General features: G+C 39.3%; 1 protein-coding gene across 1 annotated transcript in view; it reads left to right on the top strand.

The window, feature by feature from the left end:
* The window catches only part of LOC108972015 (collagen alpha chain CG42342), a gene marked incomplete in the record, with an annotated part of 110,293 nt that overhangs the window by 77,485 nt on the left and 12,800 nt on the right, over positions 1-20,008 (top strand). The window contains 4 exon segments of the mRNA XM_018938447.1: positions 18,689-19,048; positions 19,116-19,187; positions 19,281-19,376; positions 19,466-19,510. Of these exon segments, the coding sequence (XP_018793992.1) occupies positions 18,689-19,048; positions 19,116-19,187; positions 19,281-19,376; positions 19,466-19,510 (573 nt within the window).

Here is a 20,008-nt window from a genome sequence, read left to right as displayed (position 1 = left end):
ATTGCCAAAAGCAAGCAACTTCACTGCTACAGGTTGCCAGGCCCCAAAGGCATCGATGACTAGGACCAAAAGCTAGTCGAAATTTTCATTACAAAGCACTTCAGATAAGACTCTGTCGTAGATTTATTCAACATTCCCCTTTTAACGGAGCTMATGTATAGTAAATCAATATGCGTTGCCCTTTTAAATAATTTAAAGTAAGCTTGATGATTTCTCGTTACCATTGCGCTGGCACTAAAAATGCAGAGGGGGGAGCCACTGACGTCAACTAGCCGTAAGACATGCTCGCTTTCATAAAATAAATATGCTGCAGCTGTTGCTGGCWTCTTGGCCAATGTACATTATATGTTAGTCGTGGCATGAATTCCAAATTATTTCATCTTTCACRCTCGCTCTTTACTTTTATTGCAGCGATTTGCATTTTTACTGACACACACATACACTCACACACGCAAATGTCTGTTTACATGGTGTACATTGTTGTTGTATTTATTATATATTTGCGCTATTTATTGCGTATTTATTGGGTTGCTSACACCAAGCCGGCGAACCGTTATGAAAAATGCATAGCCACATTCTCGCCCTACCCAAAGAAGCCACTTGTCACGAAACGCCCCACACTTGGCCGGAGCTATTATACGCGTATCAGTGCGCTTGTTTTCTTATTACTATTTATTTCAGATATAAATTCGCTCTTTGTTTTGGCTCTGCGATCTGCGCATTATTGGTTCTGCCGTTGCCAAATCGCTTATTGGCCGCCTGCTGCTGCTGCCATTGCGAATTATGGCAACGGTTCAATAAACGTCGCGCCCTTCATGCCGCCGCCACCACTCCCCTTGCCGCGGCGGCGCTAACGCAGTCACGCGAAATCTTTGAATCTTCATCGGAACTAACGGCACTTATTGGCAACAGCCGTTGTACGCCGTCTTGTTGATTGTCCTCATTATGGATCTAATAATCTGCGTCGAAAGCAACAATAAAAAGTCTGGAAAATAAGAAAAACAAATCCGCTGAAAAGTATAATAATAATAATGAAAAGTAAATCAGGGCATAAGTGCTGAGCCGAGGCGGATGTGCGTCGGGCATGGGTTGTTTACGGGAGAAGTTGACAATAAAAGGAAAACGCTGCGCTGAAAGAGCGTTCGAGACAAAAGTGTTTTTTTTTTTTTTTTTTGTTTTTTGTGCGATTATTATTCTTTTTATTTTTTCAAGGAGTTCGCCAACATCGCGACGGCAAGCGCTTGTTGTTGTTGACTTGTTTCGCATTTTTACATTTCGCACTCCCCTCACGCGTTCCGAGTTACCGACTGCACGCTCTTCACAGGCACATAAAAATGCGAAATGCAATAAAAAYGCGCGTTAAGGCAAKATCAACAACAACAACAACCAAGCAAGTGACGAAGTGAACGTGCGACGTGAATGTGTAGCATATGCTCGGGCGTAGAAACGTGACGTCGAGTCACACGCGTGCACTACTACACTGACATCAATATACGCGTAAGCGCCTAGTTGTAAGTCTGCCGACACAGACGCACTGGACGACTGACACTCACCAGTTCGACACATGTACTTATATATGTGAGTCTGTGKKTGTTCGTACGCCTTTCTAACGCAACGAAACTTACAGTTGAGAAGGTCAAAAAGTAACTACTACCTTGTCACTCGCCGCGTTTCTTCATTTGTATGCGCTCACGTTGCACGTTCACTGTGCCACTGSTAATATCATGCGACAAACGATTCGTGTGACATGTGTTATTTTGGTGCCTAAGTGAAAATAAGTTGCATTTACTACTTGCAACATTGGCTGTCTTGCTACGTTTATTTTTTGGCTTCAAAATTCACTTTTGCTACATAAATCGCAGAATCCTTCAGTAAAGCTTAGAAACCCCTTGATGCCACGTAACTGATTATCTTAATAACAGCTTAAAAGACATCAAAGCAGAAGAATCTCACAAGACAGCCAAGAAAAAAATTAATTAAAGATGTAAAATCATACATGACATCATGTAATTCTGGTTAGCGGAACAAGCGAGAATGACAAATGTAAAAAATTTGGTTCACATGTCTGTAATGTTTTTTGGCAATATTTATTGTTGTGATCCTRTTTCCTGCCAATTCATGTAATCACACATTTGACTAATAAATTTTTGCAAGTAATTTTTATCTGGCGTAACTGAATTTTATTCMAAAAAAATTGATGTGATATCATATGTTTATATCATGCGATGTGTTGTTTTGTTTCATGCTGATGTCATATTGCGATCTCACATAGTTTTTTACAAAATCTTAGAACAAAAATAAAATTCTCATCACGTGATGTGTTGTTTTGTTTTATGATGATGTGATGTGGTAATGATGATGCGGTGTACTATAGTTTTTTATTAAATTTCACAATAATTCATATAATCTGCGTACYATTGGGTTTTCCAATAGGGATGATTTGGGTTGTAATTGGCGTTTCGGAGATTTTWAATAAATTGTATGTCGTGATCTGTAATTTCCAACATTRTATTCRRTAATGTTTACAATTTCATCGTGAAAAGATAAACTATACCCAAKAACAMGGTTTACAAACTATTAWATTTTATTATTRAAATAATCGKTCTTAATCGTTSYCGTGYAACTTTTCCTGCGATTTTGCYATTTTRTGGTCGTAATAATCGTTCACCTGTGCTCRCTATTCGTCGAATTGTTTAAAATTTCCTGCATTTTCGTTTCAAGTGCCAATAAGACAAATAACTGCTAGAAGTAATGAAAATATTATAGCTGTTSAAGCTAGCGTTCCTAAAGACCGCAYTTTGTCAATTCCAAGATTTTCTCAAGAATTGAGATTGTCTCAACCACCACTCCTTTTGAAAAAGGACTTGAACTTGCAAACGTATACAATTATTCTCACTCAAGAACTGAAGCTATTGATCCACCGTAAACGTCGTGACTTAGCTGATTTTGCCTTGGAACAAATTGAAAACGACAACGATTAAAGTTTTAAGAAAGTCATCTTATCCAAAGAGTCTCACGTTCTTCTGACTGGTGTGGTAAATAAACAAAACTGTCGATTCTGGTGCGAAGAAAATTCACGAATTATTCAGSAACAACCATAACATTCATGTAAACTGACAGTTTGTTATGGTTATTTGTCTGATGGAATCATCGGTACGTATGTCTTCCAAAATGAAACAAGACGTTACTGTCAGTGGAGACCTGGAAAACTTCCGTTTATTATAAAACACCAATATAGAAGTAATAATTCTGTATGGTAAATGCTTAATATCATAGATCWCTCTTGACACAGAAATTGTCAAGGAATTTGTTGAAGTAAAAAGTGATTTTCTTCGACTTCGTTAAGAGCTAATATTTGCTAAGTACTCAAAGCAGCACAATCGCCCTCACCGCTGGTTGCTCTGAGCTGCTTGCTCTCAGCTSTTATGAGTTCAAACTCTGATGTGTTTTTAAAGTCGAAACAATATTTTACACTCAATGAAGCATTTACGTCACATTTATGTTAATTCGCCGAATAAAAATCTACATAAATTTCTCCGTTCTCTTTTTTTTTTTTTTTTTTGTTTTTGCCATTCGCTATCTGAAGTCGCATCACGCTCCTCGCTCAAGTAGTTGCTTTTGAAAATTTCCAAGTTTGTTTGCGCGCCGGTATTTCGAAAGTGCATACGTGTGTGTGCGAGCATGAGCTGAGCGAGCAGTCCTAAGAACTGCTGATGTAGGCTGTGCAAGCACACAAATCCCATCAACAAACACAAAACCCCAAAAAATTTATATCTGCGTAGAGGCAATAAAAAAGGCGCAAAAATAGATAGAGTCATAAAATTGTGGCAGAAACTTGTGTTTTCTCGCACCCACTATACATCACACATTCTATAAATATAAAGTTGGACACACACAAGCACAACACAAAGTAAACATATTGTGTGTATGTATGTTGTTGTTTGCTGTTTTGTGCCGTTACAACGGTACCCAACCGGTTTTGCATCAACAAGATGCTTCAGCGCCTCACTTCCGATTGTGCCACCCTCGCAACGCGAACAACACAAAGAAAAAAAAAATACGGGGGGCTAAATGCCCAAAGGAGCATGTTGCGAGTGACAGGGGTCTTGCGGAAATGTGGCAAATCAAAGTCTTAAACTTACGACGTCACATATGGGCGCACACGCGACCTTTTTCCTGGCGATTGACTCGTACGACAGCGAGGCCGCATGCCAAGTGCCTAATATGGGCATTTAGAAGACGAAGTGGGTTACGCGCAAAGGAGTATATAGAATTGCGAAAATAAGGAAATATAAGCTCATGTATAATGCAATCAGTTCGGCACTTCGGCGTTGCTTAATTTTTCCGTTACTTTATTTTATCATTTTTCGCAAGCAACTCAATTTCTCAGTTCCTGCCGTCCCGGCCGTCCCGGCCGCCTTTAGCCTTTTATCTCGTCGGCACCGCAATTTTTCTTTTTGCGGTAGTTGTTGTTATCTTTATGGTTTATGTGTGTTTTACATTGTGTTTTGTTTTCTTTGTGCACGAGCTTTTTTCGCTTGCCACCACTTGTAGGTAAACACTTGGCGACCCAGTTTCCAATCACCCTCGACAGCCAACAACTCCCACCGCCCGCTACGCCTACACTGCTTGCGTRAAGCGCTAGAAAAAAAGCGCATTCGATCACATTTTCGTGGCAAATTTTCAAGCACCCCTCAAAGCCCTCAACATAACAGAATTACCAACTGCGAAACACGGCAAATGCAGGCGAAGCCTTGAAGAGAACAGCGCGAAAGAGGACTTTGAGTAAATGATGGCAACTTTTCACTTTTGAGTCATTGGTTGCAGTCGCAGCCGACGGTGTTGAAGCGTTCGATGGCCCACATTCTGTTGCAGCCGCACATAGGTACACAGRGACTCTTCGGTTGTCATGTAATTTTCTGCGTGTGTGCAAATGCATGACTTAAAGAAAAACATTTTAAGAAAGGCACGTGTTGGTGTTTGTGTTGCCGTGAAGGCAGCATGCCCCGCAGTGCCACGCGCTCCTAAGCTGCAAGTATATGACGCGTAACGACTTTGTGATTTTGAAATAATAGCTTCAAATATGGACCGCAGTTCAGCGCTCTTGTTMYTCGCTGTAGCATCTTTTTGTTTCCCAATTGCTTTCGGTTGCACAATGCGGCACGCAGTGGGTGCYCGGCACCGCCTTTGTTAATGCGTTGCAAGGCTTTTTGTTGCGTGTAAAACTGCTTTGAACGTCGCTCCGTTGGTGCCCGCAYCGCTGGGGCRATGCCATCAGCACAAGATGTGGGTGTTGTCGCCACTGCTGCCATTATATTTCGCTCACAATTGAAMGGAAACATTAGCGTATTGCAACTTTAGCTWTTGCTTACAAAGTTAAAAAGCAGAATAATGTTTTTTGTAAATCTTTATATTTTTCAAGGTTTTTCACTCCGAAGTCAGTCTTGTTTTTGCTCCCTGTCTAATTTTATTGGTTTTTTATTTTCTAATAACTATTAGATTCAGTCTTATTAAACGTCAAACTTATTTTTGAGACCACTTCCAATATTTATAAGAAAAAAAAATAAACTAAAACAAGAAAAATATTACCTACACCGTTTGTAAATCATGTGAGCAGCATTTCCGGTAACGTCTTCCATCCCATAGAGACTCTCAACATTTGTGATCCACATTCTCCAATACTCTCCAAATCAAAAAAGCGTTTTTAAAATATATGAATCCGCTTGTTGTTACAATAACATAAATAGAAAAATTCTAGAAAAATTGCCGCCATAAATCCCAAGAAACTCATGCTGAGCTGCGTTTCAAATTAAGTAAATATTTTGGAGGCAAATCCATTATTCATATTGGAATGTAGCGCGATCTTAACGGGAGCTGACATGTTCGCTTACAACTGCACCGCTGTGCTACTTTAACTGTTGTTTTTACCGTTAGCTATTTTTTATATGTCAAATCTGGCTTTTTTGAGTTTTCGTTGTTGTCTTTATTGTTGTTGTTGTTGTTGTTGTTTTTATGGTTGTTGTTGCTTTCGGTTGTTGGTTTTATGCCGCATTTTTACTCGAGGGAGAAAGTAACTTTTATTTTATGGCGGCGCAATGGGGATAGCAGTACATCAGTTATAACAATAGCAAAAACAACAATAACGAACGAAATCAGCAATAGCCTTCGTAGTAAACGCATAAGAGCACAGAGTGTGCAACAAAAACAGCACAGCGCAGCGCGGCGCTATATTTGGTACAGCCGAAGGAAAACAACAAAACAGCTATTGAAAACAATAACACACACATTCGCACTAACGTGCGTGCATATGCTTGCCAAAGTGAAGATTAAGTTCCATTTATATATGTGGTTGTGTGCGTGTGCGCTTAAATGGGTGTACTCCACATGCCCGTAGCTGCACAATGGCGGTTACGTATACGCAGTGTGTGCCCCAAATGCGTTTAAAAAAAGACGCGGTTGAGTGGATGAGCCGACAAAAACTCAACCCACAATACATACACTGATACGCATACACTTTCATATATTCAGGTGAGGCCTGGGTATTTTTATGGGCTACCGCCGTCCAAAAGTTTCCAAAAAATCTTATTATAAATTGAAAGGCGAAACAGCGGGACAACAGTTTCGACATCGTTTCTGTGTTGTCAAAGTTTTCAAAGCAAAATGTGTTGAATCTGACACGAAATATTATTCCTGCAACCAAACGGAGAAGTCTGGTTGGCAGGCGCGACCAATTTTACGGATTTTTTTTTTTTTTTTTATAAAATTTCTACTCGAAGCTTGTAAGATTATTTTGCCAAATGGACTATTATACGATAAATGTTACTTTGAAAAGCATTTTGCTGTAAAGAAATATTTAAGCTCTATCTTCTGGAAAGCAAGCATTTAGCATATTACTATTTTATAACGAAAACGCAAAATTTTGTCAATATAAGTGTATGATAACCAATATATTGGTTAGTCAAAACAGTTRTTTTGTCAATAGATTCAGTCAGAGTGCTAGCACTCACATTGCGTCTTAGGAAAGGTGAGATTTTAAGCTTCAATTAATAAAAAAAGTAAATAAATTCGGGGAGGTTGGAAAAAAGTTACAGCTGTTCAAAAATGAATGAAAATAATGAACAAATTCCACCAGTGAAGCCACCACTGAAAGTTGTGAAGTTTACGGAGACGATGCTGTATCAAGTCCCGTAGCACAACAATGGTTTGCATGCTTCCATTCTGGAAATTTCGGAACTTTGATTTACACTGATGAAAATTTTACACTGATGGAATATGTCTCCAGCGGAAAAATGGCAAAAAGTGGTCGACCAAAATGGAACATATTTGATTATTTATTTATTGGTATAAATATAAAAAAAATAAGTTGAAGTTTGATTAGAAATACGAAAAGACTTTTCCGATTACCCAACATAACCATTTTATAACCAAAACTCAAATTGTTATGTAAATCGCTTTTTCACCTACGTATATTTCACAACGGTACTTGTGTAAGAACCGGTTTGGTTTGCTCACATCAAAGTTTTCACAAGATCTTCTTATTGTACTCTTCTAATGTTTCAGACCACGAATATTTAAATAAGATTATTTTGCTTTAAGTTTTCCATACATTTCTGAAGACCTCTTAAAGTTCTTCTAGTTAAAGCCTTCATATATGCGCCGCTTCATTTACCCCACCAAAAAGCGACAAATTATTTTATTTACACCCAAGTGCACAGAAAGTGCCGTCCTTTCTAAACAAATTTGAAGAAATTGAAAGCAACATCAAATATGCGGCCGCAGCGTCTGTGTGAGTGAACATGAAAAGAAAGCAATGAAAGTAACTACAACACAACGCAAGTGTTGCACGCTTATTGCCACTTAAAGTGCACGCAAATTATTACAGCTCCACCCACCGATTGCCAACAATTTACCAACTCAACTCGCATCGAGAACATGACTAACCGACAGCCAAAGTGTTCATGTGAAGGACGCTTAARAATCTATTATTTGGCGTCACTTTTAGCAACGAGCAGACCATGCAGGAAAGCTTCGACATTAAGCTAAAACGAAGTTTATAAGCAGATGGAGTTTAGCTTTTGCAAAGCGCTTAGCTTAGCTTCCAGTAGRAGTCTCAAATATATTTTTTGGTAGAAGAAGTGTCCTTCACGTCGCAAACATAATTACTTCTTTGCTTAAAATACGAAATTTTCCAACTCTAAAACTTCAAAAACTGCTTTGAAAAAAATTAGTTTAACTTTTAAAAGTCGCGTCATGTTCGAGCATTTACAATTTCACTCAGGTCATTTCAAACTGCTATGTGTGAGAGTGTGCATGTGAAATTATTTGAGCACGTCATGGTCATGATTCTATTCAGTCAATGTACAAGCTTTGCATGTGCGTGTGAAAACACGTATTTGTATTGCATGGACACAATGCTGAAGTTGTTTGAAGTCGCAGGTTGCGCTGTGTAGCCGAGAGCATGATTCAGGGGTCAAGGCGTCGAGCGTGCCGAGTCGTAGATTCCCTTGGCGAGCACGCGAAACTCATGTTTGGCGCACACWTTGAAGCATRCCGCGCGGKACGCGGGTCAGAGGTCAAAGTGATATTCAATTTAATGCGTTTGCATGCTGGCATTTCCGCTGTGTCACACATTTTTCACTTTAAATGGAAATTACTTGTATGCCGTTGCATGGTGTGGGTGGCGTGAGTGGTGCCGTCGTKKCAAGCTTACTTTCGARCGCAAACACAGGCTGAAATTGTTTTTCCGAAAAATCTTGTGGAACGGCAGATGGACAACTCGATTTCGATGCGGCCTTTGACGGCGAACGCCAGACACCTTCAGGGCAATTAATTTGCAATTACTTGCATACTTGAAGGCGAACGCGCGCACCGGTATAATGTGGCGAGCATTACTCACCGAAAACAAATAGCCGCAATCGGCCATTCGGCTATGTGCGCCGTCAATCGGACGCATCRCAAGCAGTTGRGTCMWYGACAGGCGGGAATGGAAGAAGKTCAGCGGCTTCTCTTAATGGCGCTGGGCGTGCGGCGTAAAATTAAACTGTAATTTAGTGCAATTAAATAACAGTTTAACAGCGTTCGAATGACAACGCGAAAGGGAGGAGAGAAAACCGGCCACAATTGAACAAATCGAACCCGAAATAAAATTAAAAATACCACTGCGGAAAAGGAAAGGGCGCGGGGCGCCAATACGTTGCTCTTTGATTTCAAACGGTAACGTTTTTGTTTTTGTTTACATTCTTTCGTATTTTGGTGCGCTTCGCATCTGCCATCGATCTTTTTGATTGCTGTTTATTTGTCTCCTTGCCTCGCCACTTTCGTACGGCGTATTTACATTTATGGCTGGTCGRTTCTGTTTTTTGTTTTTCAGTTACGGCGTTTGTTTGTTGTTGCTGTTGCAATATCTTTTTGCAAATTAAATTTGTCCTTAGGCCGTGCCACGCGCAATTCAAGCAAATATTGAAACGTTCTAATGGTTTTTTGCTTCTACTTTCCACATAGTGGATCAAAGCGCAGCCAACCCTAAAAGTAGGCTGCAAAGGAGACTAAACAAAAACACGCCCACATTTCTAATGAACGTTCGGAGAAACATTCCAAATTGGAAAGCTTCCGTTTGCATTGACTTCTCATTTTTAAACGAGCAAATAAATTGAGGTACGGCAGGAAGAACGGGTGCGGGAAGGAACGGCAGGCGCTGCGATTCTGAAAGTGTGTTCTTCAGCAAATGAAATAAAGCTTGTGCGTAACGCCTAACTTTTTCTGCCTCCCTCTTGCTGGTATATTATTTGCTTTCGATATGTCGCAAGATATGCCCAGCACGCCTTTTTCACTAGCGATGACTCAAAAACGTTTCACACAAGACGCACCACCTTTAGGTTTCATTGCCTACCTTTAGGCACTTCTGCAAACCACTGCACTGGATTCTAAAGAATTTCCTTAAACTTCATTGAACTCATTACACGAAAATCGTTTTCGAAATGACTCTGTTGAAATTCTGTTTTCACACAATTTGTTTTGGTCTTCTAAATATCTACAGTSCTACAGTTTTAACAAATTAAGTTTGAAATTGTCAGTGACGTTACCCGCAACTTGTGCAACAATGCATTGYTCTGCATAACAATTGACATATGAACTTGATTTATTCATATCTTCTTTCGCACTTTAGCAAGCATTGATAAACACGCAAATTACAGACGAAAAGCTTACAAAGCTCACGTATATACCTGTCTCTTATACACATCTTATATACATATGTACATATATGGAGTCATGCTACTAACGAGAACATTTTGATTTAGAAAATAGCTTTCTGACATATTTGGTTAATTGTATTCAACTCTCCRAAATAAAGAACGACTTTCCAAATGTGGGATATTGATTTCATTACTTTTAATTAAGAGTTTACTTGGTATTGTGAATGTTTAACTTATGATTTAACATGCATACCGGGTGTGGCAATTTGTATGTCTTTTTTAACTTTTTTAATGTTTTTATATGTATGAAGATTCAAGAACTTTGATTTGATACCAATTCTTCTTTTATATATAAGCTCATTTTTTGTTACATTTTGCCACTTAAAGCTTATTTCAAGTAATTTGTTGTATCAGTCGAGCGAACGCCTTTATTTGCCGCATCAAACTGAGCGCGCTTTTCACCTTTTGTGATGATTTCAGTATGATGATTTCAGTATGAAAGAGGATTCGGAGCGCATACTTTTCTCTTCCAAACCCCACGAAAAGACGACAAAAGTGCAACGAAACTTTCGGTTTTAATCAATTTAACCTCTTTTTGATGTCAGTGAATATTTAGCGGCACGTTAGTCTTTAGTTTTTAAGCGCGTTTGATTACAGGACTATAGCAGGGAGTTAGCTAAGATTTGATTGGTTCATAGTTCATGCTGCTGTCCTTCACCTTAGTACCTATAATATCTTCAAGAATGTTTTCATTATGAATATACCATGATGAACCTGTCATAGCTGTCAATTTTTTTGACTGTAACCTCTGTAAGTTAGTTAGTTTTACAGTGAGCCCACCACTGAATCGCATACATCCAAAAYGGCTCTATTACCGTGTTGTATAACAAAACTTGTTGTAAAGGCAAAGTTTAGAACTTTTATTTAAAAGTCAATTTAAATTTCATTTTCATGCGAGTCATTTCCTGGATATAGTATATGTTTTCACCATGAGAGCCTTCTGTCTAAGTGAATACCAAGTATCTTACATCATTTGCTTGCGGCATAGGTAACAATATATTAATACCGATTTTTTTGGGCTGTTTCATTATGTTTGRAAAATATTATCCAATGCTAGTTTTGCCGTAAACACAGCGTTATTAGTTTCAGTARTTTATTGCTTGGTTGGGGGTTAGGTCTTATGAAAGGAAATCAGACTGGTATATCAGTAGACGTTGCAACAAGTGTTCATTTAATCTTCCCCTTGCAGTATTGAACAGTTTCAAACCGAAATATAAAAGCTTTGATTTCATGACATTTCGTACCTCCATTTTAGTAACATGAGTCGATTTAATTTGTACTTCAGACTCGCATGCGCTAATAAGTCATAATAAATGCGTTTATTTTTTTTTTTTTTGTATATTTTTTCGACATTTTTCCTAATAAATGAACAAAATAAATTCGCTTTAAAAATCGCAAAGACTAGAAAACTTGAATGAAAGGAAAGCTCAAACAAGTTGTTTCTTTCTGAAAAAATGTTCACTACCGGCTAAAAAAATCGGAATTGTCTTATTCAAACATTTTCTGAAAATATCCTCACTCACTCTGAAAACAGCGTTTCAAAAAAAAAGGCGTTTAAAGATTTGTGAGCGAAGTTAAAAAAAATCTCAAAAATGCTCAAATTCAAGTTTTCGGAAAATATCCTCAAACATAGATACATTCGACACATGTATATGCAAATGAAAATAGATTTTTTGAAATACACAATTGTATGCAACACCTTAATCTATCTAGAGAGAAAACGGAGGATAAGGAAATAACAAGACTTTTTCATTKAAATTTCGYGCAAAAACCCRTTCTCGGTATAACTGTCAGTAACATCTGTGATAAATATCACATCAAARTAATCATTTGTGTTTAGTATTCGCTTGTGTTTCTGAARAACATAAAGTGAATTCTGCGATTTTTACGATGAGTGAAATTATTCAACCAAGAAGTTCCATTAAATTATATTTGGGGAATCAAATTTCTGCGGCCGAAACCTGTTGAAATGAAGAATGTTGGAAAAGGCGTTCGTTGATTGGTACAAAATAATCAAAGAGGGTCGAGAACATATTGACGAYGAACCTCGTGCAGGAGGGCCATCAACATCAACTGATTATCCACAYGWCAATAAGACAGAAACAGTCTRAGATCTTACTGGCATCGTAGGTAATATCGAAAGATTTGAAAGATCKTTTGTGTTCCAAAATCACTCAATTTGTTCGAAAAACAGCGTCGCTTTAACGTCTGTGAATCAATACTTTTCAACTACCARRATGTCATAAAACATATTATTACTGGCGATTAGTTTTGGGTCTATGCTTACGGCTCAGAAACAGACGAGTAATGAGCAAAATATCGTGACAAAGCGGAGCCGACGCCGAAAACCCCACATCAAAGCAGATCGAAAATCAAAGTTATATTAACAGTTTTCTTCGATTATCGAGATGTGGGACTCCGAATTCCTTTTGATCGGCTTTGGCAGCAAGGAATACTACTACTTGAATGTTATGCGTCATTTTCGTGAAGCTACTCTTAAACAGATGCAGGAAATTRGCCGACAACTCTAGCTTTTTGCACCACGCGGCATGGTTATATATAATTTTCTAATGGCAAATAAGCAAACGGCAAAATTTCGTCGAAAATTAATATGGAACGATTTCTTTCRYATATTTTTTAGATCTACCTAAWATWKCTATTTYGYTAACTATATTTTTCTTAACAAAAATAGTAAAGAACTTTCGTATATTATTATGGCTTATTAAACATAATTTTACTTAAATGCTAAAGCGTTACACAAGATTTACAAAAGTTAGTTCAACCGCCTACAACCGATACATTACATTTTCCCAAAAAAATATAATTCTCTGATAGATAAGAGTAACTTATTTATTTTCTATTGGATGTTTCTGACTAAAARTATTACAATTAAATATAATCTTCAAACAAAATTCACAGTACCGACATATGCGCAAGTAATTATAAAACACGAATATTTATGTAAATTTTCTGCAAAAAAAAAAAGTGGAAAAAAAACAGAAAAGTTGTGCTAATTTTTTTAACATCTTTTGCGAACACTCATTTGTGAGCTTCCATTGTGCGGCTGTGGCACGTGCGTTGGATGTGGGTACCCGGAAATAAGCACTTCATGCAACCACACACACACACACACACATGCAGAGGTACAACCATAACATAACTCCCATACAAAGTATGCACTGCAGTTTAGCAGAGAGTGGTGAGGTAAAGCGGAACGTTCGGTCGTGGTTATTGTTTTTTGTTGCTGTGTTTATATGCTTTTTCCTTTTTGCCCCATTGTTGAGCGAAACAAAACACGTAATTTCATTGTTGCTGCAAAATTCAACACAAATTGTTACTAATTTCAACAAACAATATAAAACTTTGTAGCTGCAGACGAACAAATGGTAACGGTAATATAAATAATAAGTGTTTATGTGTGTGTGTGTGTGTGTGTGGCGAGGCAGGATATACAAGGATACGGAAGTGCGAAAAAGCTGCTTGCAAATAACAGAGAGGAGAATAAGAATGGGAATGGAAATGAAAATGAAAATGAAAATGAAAAGATTAAATACAGAATGCCGCAAAACGTTGCCGCATTAGCAACAATTCACCGTAAACCGAAACAGTGGCAACAACAACAGCTTTAAATGGAGTACACAATGGCAGCGCCGGAACAATGCCAATGCGACAGCGTTAGCGGCTGCATCAGTTAAAGAAACAAGAGGCAGGGTAATAACAACAACAGTCTTCTTGTTAAGGGGGGCTAGATATCCTTATATGTAAGTGTGTGCGCTTGTGTTTCTGGTAATGTTTTCACCAATGCGCATTCACACACACCCACACATACATTCATACGAGCACACATGTGTCAATTTGCAGCGTTTTCTGGGCGCGCGCGYATGTTGCTTGTGATGGCATGCAACGCATCGCCGCAGAATGCTGTGGCACGYGTTTCGTGAGTGGAGTGCAGTAAATTACTGTCGCAGCCGCAACCGCAAGCCAAAGTACCAACAACAGCAACAACCCACAATGCATACAACCACGCCCACACACTTCGCAATCCCCAAGCGCCACCATGCGGTGTGTGCGTTAGCCGCTGTATATTCCACCACGCGATCGGCTCGCTTGTGCGAATATGTTGTGTGTGTTGGTGACCGCCAARYATGCACTTGCGAGTGGCATGTTGACTACTTATTAGTTTCCGCGGTGAGAGCGTGGTTGCAATCTTCATGACTACAAATACCGTTTTTTCGCTTGATCAATAAAGGTGCATCCGGGTCAATATTGACTGTTTGGCTTAAGAGGAAAAGAGACTTGATCAGTTTCAGCAGATTTCTGCAAGTTTAAACTTCATCTGCTATTCGTTGTGCCAAAAATCCATAAGTCGATCAATCATAAAAGCTTGTAAAAGTTTCGGTAGTCCTAAGATTGTTTATTTTTTAACAAACAAATCGAGTTAAATTTCATGCAAATTCCTTTACTTTTGCTCTTCAAGAACTTCGCCTTGAATCCTCATTTCGCCAATACAGCCGCTAATACATTAGCTGCCGTTTACGACTTGCGACTTGCCACCAGCCAAGCATCTACGCATAAACAGCTATGTAGCAAGCTTCTCTATGCATACTCAAGTGTTGTGTGGCACTCATGCTCCATAACGTGCAACATCTAGGAATGCAACTTAGCGTATTTGTGTTGAAATTGCTCTTGTCCTTGCGGTTTCCGTTGACTCCATGGAGCAATTCTGCGTGTTTGCTATTTCCATCCGACGATTGCGAAATGATTTTAGTCGGCGCGTATATAGTATATAATTATGTTTATATACATAACTGAACATAAGTGGATATGCGCGTTTCATACTTCTGTATGCACACCCTATAGGAAAATGAGCTAACAGAACATTTGTTTAGTACTAATTCCTAAAATATTGTTCTTTTATACAAGTTAATACATTAATTGTTTGGCCTCACAATTTTTTATATTTGAATAATCACAAACGTGATTTTTTGATGTCTGGGGAAAGGTTAAATAGGAATTTCTTCATGCACTYGACTATGAAAAAGGTTAACTAATTCGTTCTAACTTTAAAAAAAGAAATGTTGTACACTTAGCTGAGTTAGGTATCTTCCTAAATTAAGGAAATGAAGAGAACTGGCGAATCGAACAAACAACTAGCGCCAACTAGGTAGGGTACTTGTTTTGAGCTTAATAGAGCTCCCGTCGACAGCACGTAGTGGAGCTACCTTTATGACTTTAACAGTCATCGCACTCGCGACTTGCCTCCCACGTCACTGTCGACAACGTCCGGTATGTTTAATGTGGGTACTTGATGACGATTGCTTTACCCCACGGCGCTCAAAAGTACAGCAGAACWAATCAATGCGTTGATCAGCGCCCTGAAAATGCCTGGCATTTTTAGCACCATTTGACAGTGTGAAATGGTGTGCACTATCCCATCCAAAACCTCTGCCGTATTTTGGGTTGCAATGCAACTCCACTTTCMACTGGTAAAGTGTCAGTTCTCCCCGCATTTGGATTTGAACCACAACCACCACGATACTTTCTAGGGGCCAATCCGCATGAGCAGGTTGTTGCGAACTCCAAGGGCTACTGCTCTCCTTAATACCAGAATTATCTCTCCGGTCACACCTCGTAGGTCTACCAGAACTACTTCCTGTTGAGCTTCCATACAGCTCTGAATTGGTGGCCAGGGTTTGGATCTTATTCACACATCACATACATACACTACCCCACAATGCGACCTATCAGACCTCTGATGCAAAATCTRAAGTCTGGGTTATCCTTAACAAACCCAACGCCCCAAATGTACTCATAAGTTACTCGGCCGTTAGGACTATTCTCCCAACGTGCTTGCAATCTACACTTGACGCTACCACTTAAAAGCCTCCTGCTTCCTAGATATCTTTCCCTCTCCACATCATCATCGAAAGTCCTGTCATTCCGCAGCAATAACACACTCAAGCTCCTTCTTAACCTGAATGCAACAGCACTCTGTATGAAAATCTGGTCAAGAGGGGGTGSGTCKCTGTTGACAATCACAGCTTCGAAGTCTTGGAASTAGTATTAACAACAACAASAATATCAAACTTGAAATCCAGCTYACCARCAAGAGCTTCTWCGGACTGAGTAGACAATTGAAAAGTAAAGCCCTCSCTTGACGAACAAAGATCAAACTCTATGAGTCCCTCATCATTCCCGTCCTGCTATATAGTGCAGAGGCTCAACATCTATGAGGTGATAAAAAGCAGCGTTTGCCTGCTTCTAAAGATGTTAGAATTAATGATAATTTATTAAAACAAATGTCCAGGAAATAGACCTACATCGAAGGCCTCTTTCTTAAAATTATATTGGAATCATTAACAGCCAAAAAAATAGAGCAAATTTGAGTGCGCTGTTMATCTCTTGCTGTCCCTTTTCGCTTCTTCACTTATTTACATATTTACATGGAAGCCGTTCTTCTTATTCCAACAACTATGAAAAGCTTTTATTTCTCATTATATCAGTTATTCTTTACTATTGGCGAAATATCGTTATTTTTGATTTTCTCCACTTTTTGCTATAAAAAGTATGTGTATTTATATGTATGTGTGAATTCTTATTAATATCCACGTGGCTGCATATATTTATGTATGAGTGGGGGTATTAGAGATAACGGTATGTGGTTTTGTGTTAAAAGGTTTTGCTTTTGCTTTTGCTTTTTTTACTTGACAATCGGTGTTGGTAGTTGTAATATTGCTGATTTCTATGTATATGTGTGTAGTGTGTGTGGCTCCTTATTCGAGCGTTAAATTTTCTGTTTTTGCGGCAATGCCCGTACTATAACAATGTATGCATGCAATGGAAGGTAGTTGTGTATTGTATTTGGTTTTTGCGCCTTGAGCTGCACTAAGCAATTTCACAAATACTCCGCCACAAGTTGACACAAAAAGGCAAGCAGGCACATCAGCGCCACACAGTGCCCCAACAAACACACTTACACATAGACACACACACACACACACATATATAGTGCATGTGTGTTGAATAACGGTTTTTTGCACTTGCATCCTCTACAAAGTCAGACTGTTGCTGTCCCTGCCACATCAGCAGCTGATGGCTCGAGCACACTTGGGCGGCAACAAGGCAACAAAGTAACAGTAAGTGCAACTAATTTGCCACTAAGGGCATACACATGCACACACACACATACATTYTTGCCTGAAATGGCTTCTCTTTAACAAAAAATAATAATTTATTTCTTGTCACGTGCGGTTGTCTGCCCCAAAAAGTGTGAACTTATCTCATGAATAAATGTGCTGCACATATCGCTTATGTGCATATTTACATAAATACTTACATAACGGGAAATATTTTAATATCTTAACATCCATTCCATGCCGATTTTCAAGCGATTGTGCAACAGAGTGTGGCAGCTCAAGAAACAAAATTGCAATTAAAATACGAGAAATGAGTTGGGGATGACATGGCGTATACGTAACGGAATGCATTATACGTAATGCTATACAGGGTGGCAGGTTTCGTGCAGCTTCTTCGCTCTTCCACAGTTACTTTGGGAGCAATACACATCTAGATGTGTATAAGAGACAGATGCTATACAGGGTGGCAGGTTTCGTGCAGCTTCTTCGCTCTTCCACAGTTACTTTGGGAGCAAAATTTTGCCCCAAAGTGCAAATACTTATTCCTTGATTTCTATGTGGTTGCCACATTTTATGAAGTTTTTCCCCAAGCATGCAAAAATTAAGAAAAAAGAAAACAATGGAATGAAGCCCTCAAACAATTAKGAACAAAACCCAAGTGCACTTGCACATAACTTCKCGCACTTGTGAKAGCGACATTATAGTCACACACACATACAGCCATCAAGAGCTTAAATGCTTAAAGCTGKCTGCAACACATGCAGCAGAATCTGCGTGCATACTCCAAGCTCACTTCTTTTAAGTTTCACATTCTGTTGTTGTAGTGTTATAGTGTTATAATGTTATTTGTAATATGTTGTTGTTCTTGTTTTTATTGTAGTATAGTATAGTRATAATATGCTCTTTGCGAAATTGAAACAAGGAAAAGTTATTAAAACAAAAATTACAAATCTAAAATGGAAAGTAGACTCACATAACAGTAAAAAGTAAAAAGTAAAAGAGCACTAAGCCACACCGACTTACCACAGTCTAATATTAGCRCACAMAARWCYMCACACACRYRYWYWTATAYACTCAGGTGCACATGAACGCGCACGCGCGCTWACGCTGCACTTTAACACGCCTAACCGCTCTTTCAAAAGCCAACSAACTGAGTTGCCACTTCACAAAATTATTATTTTTACTCTTCCYCCTTGCTGCTGCTGCTGCAAYGCTACCAACTGCMAATCGAAATGGAATGCACACCCAACTCAATCCACAAAACCAACAAATCAAACTGAACGCCCCCTTTCACAATAGATTTTCGGACCCGGCGGCGCTAAAGATGAGGACTAYGACGACCCACCAGTGCAACTGTTGCGTGGGCCACCCGGTCCGCCGGGCATGCCTGGCAAAGACGGACGCGATGGACGTGATGGCTCTAAGGGTGATGCGGGCGARCCCGGCGAGCCTGGTTCGCTGGGACCACGTGGTCTGGACGGTCTGCCTGGTGAGCCGGGCATTGAGGGACCGCCTGGCTTGCCTGGCTATCAGGGCCCGCCCGGTGAGAAGGGTGATCGTGGCGATATTGGACCGCCCGGTCTGATGGGTCCACCAGGACTGCCCGGTCCACCCGGCTATCCGGGTGTGAAGGGCGATAAGGGCGATCGCGGTGATTCAGTGAGTATACTATAATGTTGCTTTCAATTGCTACTCGATATGCATACTGATCACACATTTCAACTAGAAGTATAGAAAAATGCGCCGGCGACAAGATGAGGGAATGTCCGATCAGCCACATATGCCAACCATTGAATATGTAAGTTTAATAAAAACTGATATTGAAATTTTGAATTGATTTTGAAGTTAATAATTCCTGTTCATTTTATTTTCTTCTCTATTTGTGAATTAGCTTTATGGTCCACCTGGACCGCCCGGTCCTATGGGTCCACCCGGCCAGCCAGGTAAGCATGGAGAACGTGGCATGGATGGGCGCAAGGGAGATTCGGTGAGTTGAGCAAGTTGAGCAAGTTTTTTTTTTAATATAGTGGAGCATAAATTTCTAATAACTTACTATATTCTTGGCAAAATTTGCAGGGTGAGAAAGGACAAAAAGGCGACCAAGGACCAATGGGCTTACCGGTAAGCACAAGTTTCGAAAAAAACGTAGTAAAATAAATTTTGTAAAGCTCTTCGCCTGTGTGGAGACGAGTTTAATGAACATTTAACAGAAATAATGACTTTAGGATACTGGGTGTCACTCTTTTGAATTTAGTTTATTCACATTTTGTCACTGTCCTGCTAAATTCCAATAAGCTCCTGCCTTACATTCCATGTTTAAAAGCAYTTTTTTCACCAATGGCTTAGATTGTGATATATTGGTCCGTTACTTGAGTTCTTAGGGGGTGCTACATGAGTTTCCTCGGGTTCAAAATTCCTTTTCAACAATYTTTTCTTATATAAAACATACTGTATTAACGAAGCAATTCTAAAATTTTGGAAAAAATATATATATTTTAAACTCGGCCATTGCGACGCCATTTCGGTAACCCATCGGAAAAAGAGGTGCTCGCGTTGGCACGGTAACTCACTACACGATCCTCTAAAGTGTGCAAAAATACGTGTTAAAAACTTTAACGT

The sequence above is a fragment of the Bactrocera latifrons genome, unplaced genomic scaffold (assembly GCF_001853355.1).
Source record: "Bactrocera latifrons isolate USDA-ARS-PBARC rearing strain unplaced genomic scaffold, ASM185335v1 scaffold_11, whole genome shotgun sequence".
Taxonomy (NCBI): domain Eukaryota; kingdom Metazoa; phylum Arthropoda; class Insecta; order Diptera; family Tephritidae; genus Bactrocera; species Bactrocera latifrons.
The sequence above is the reverse complement of the archived record's forward strand: the minus strand, read 5'-3'. Positions and strand labels throughout refer to the sequence as shown.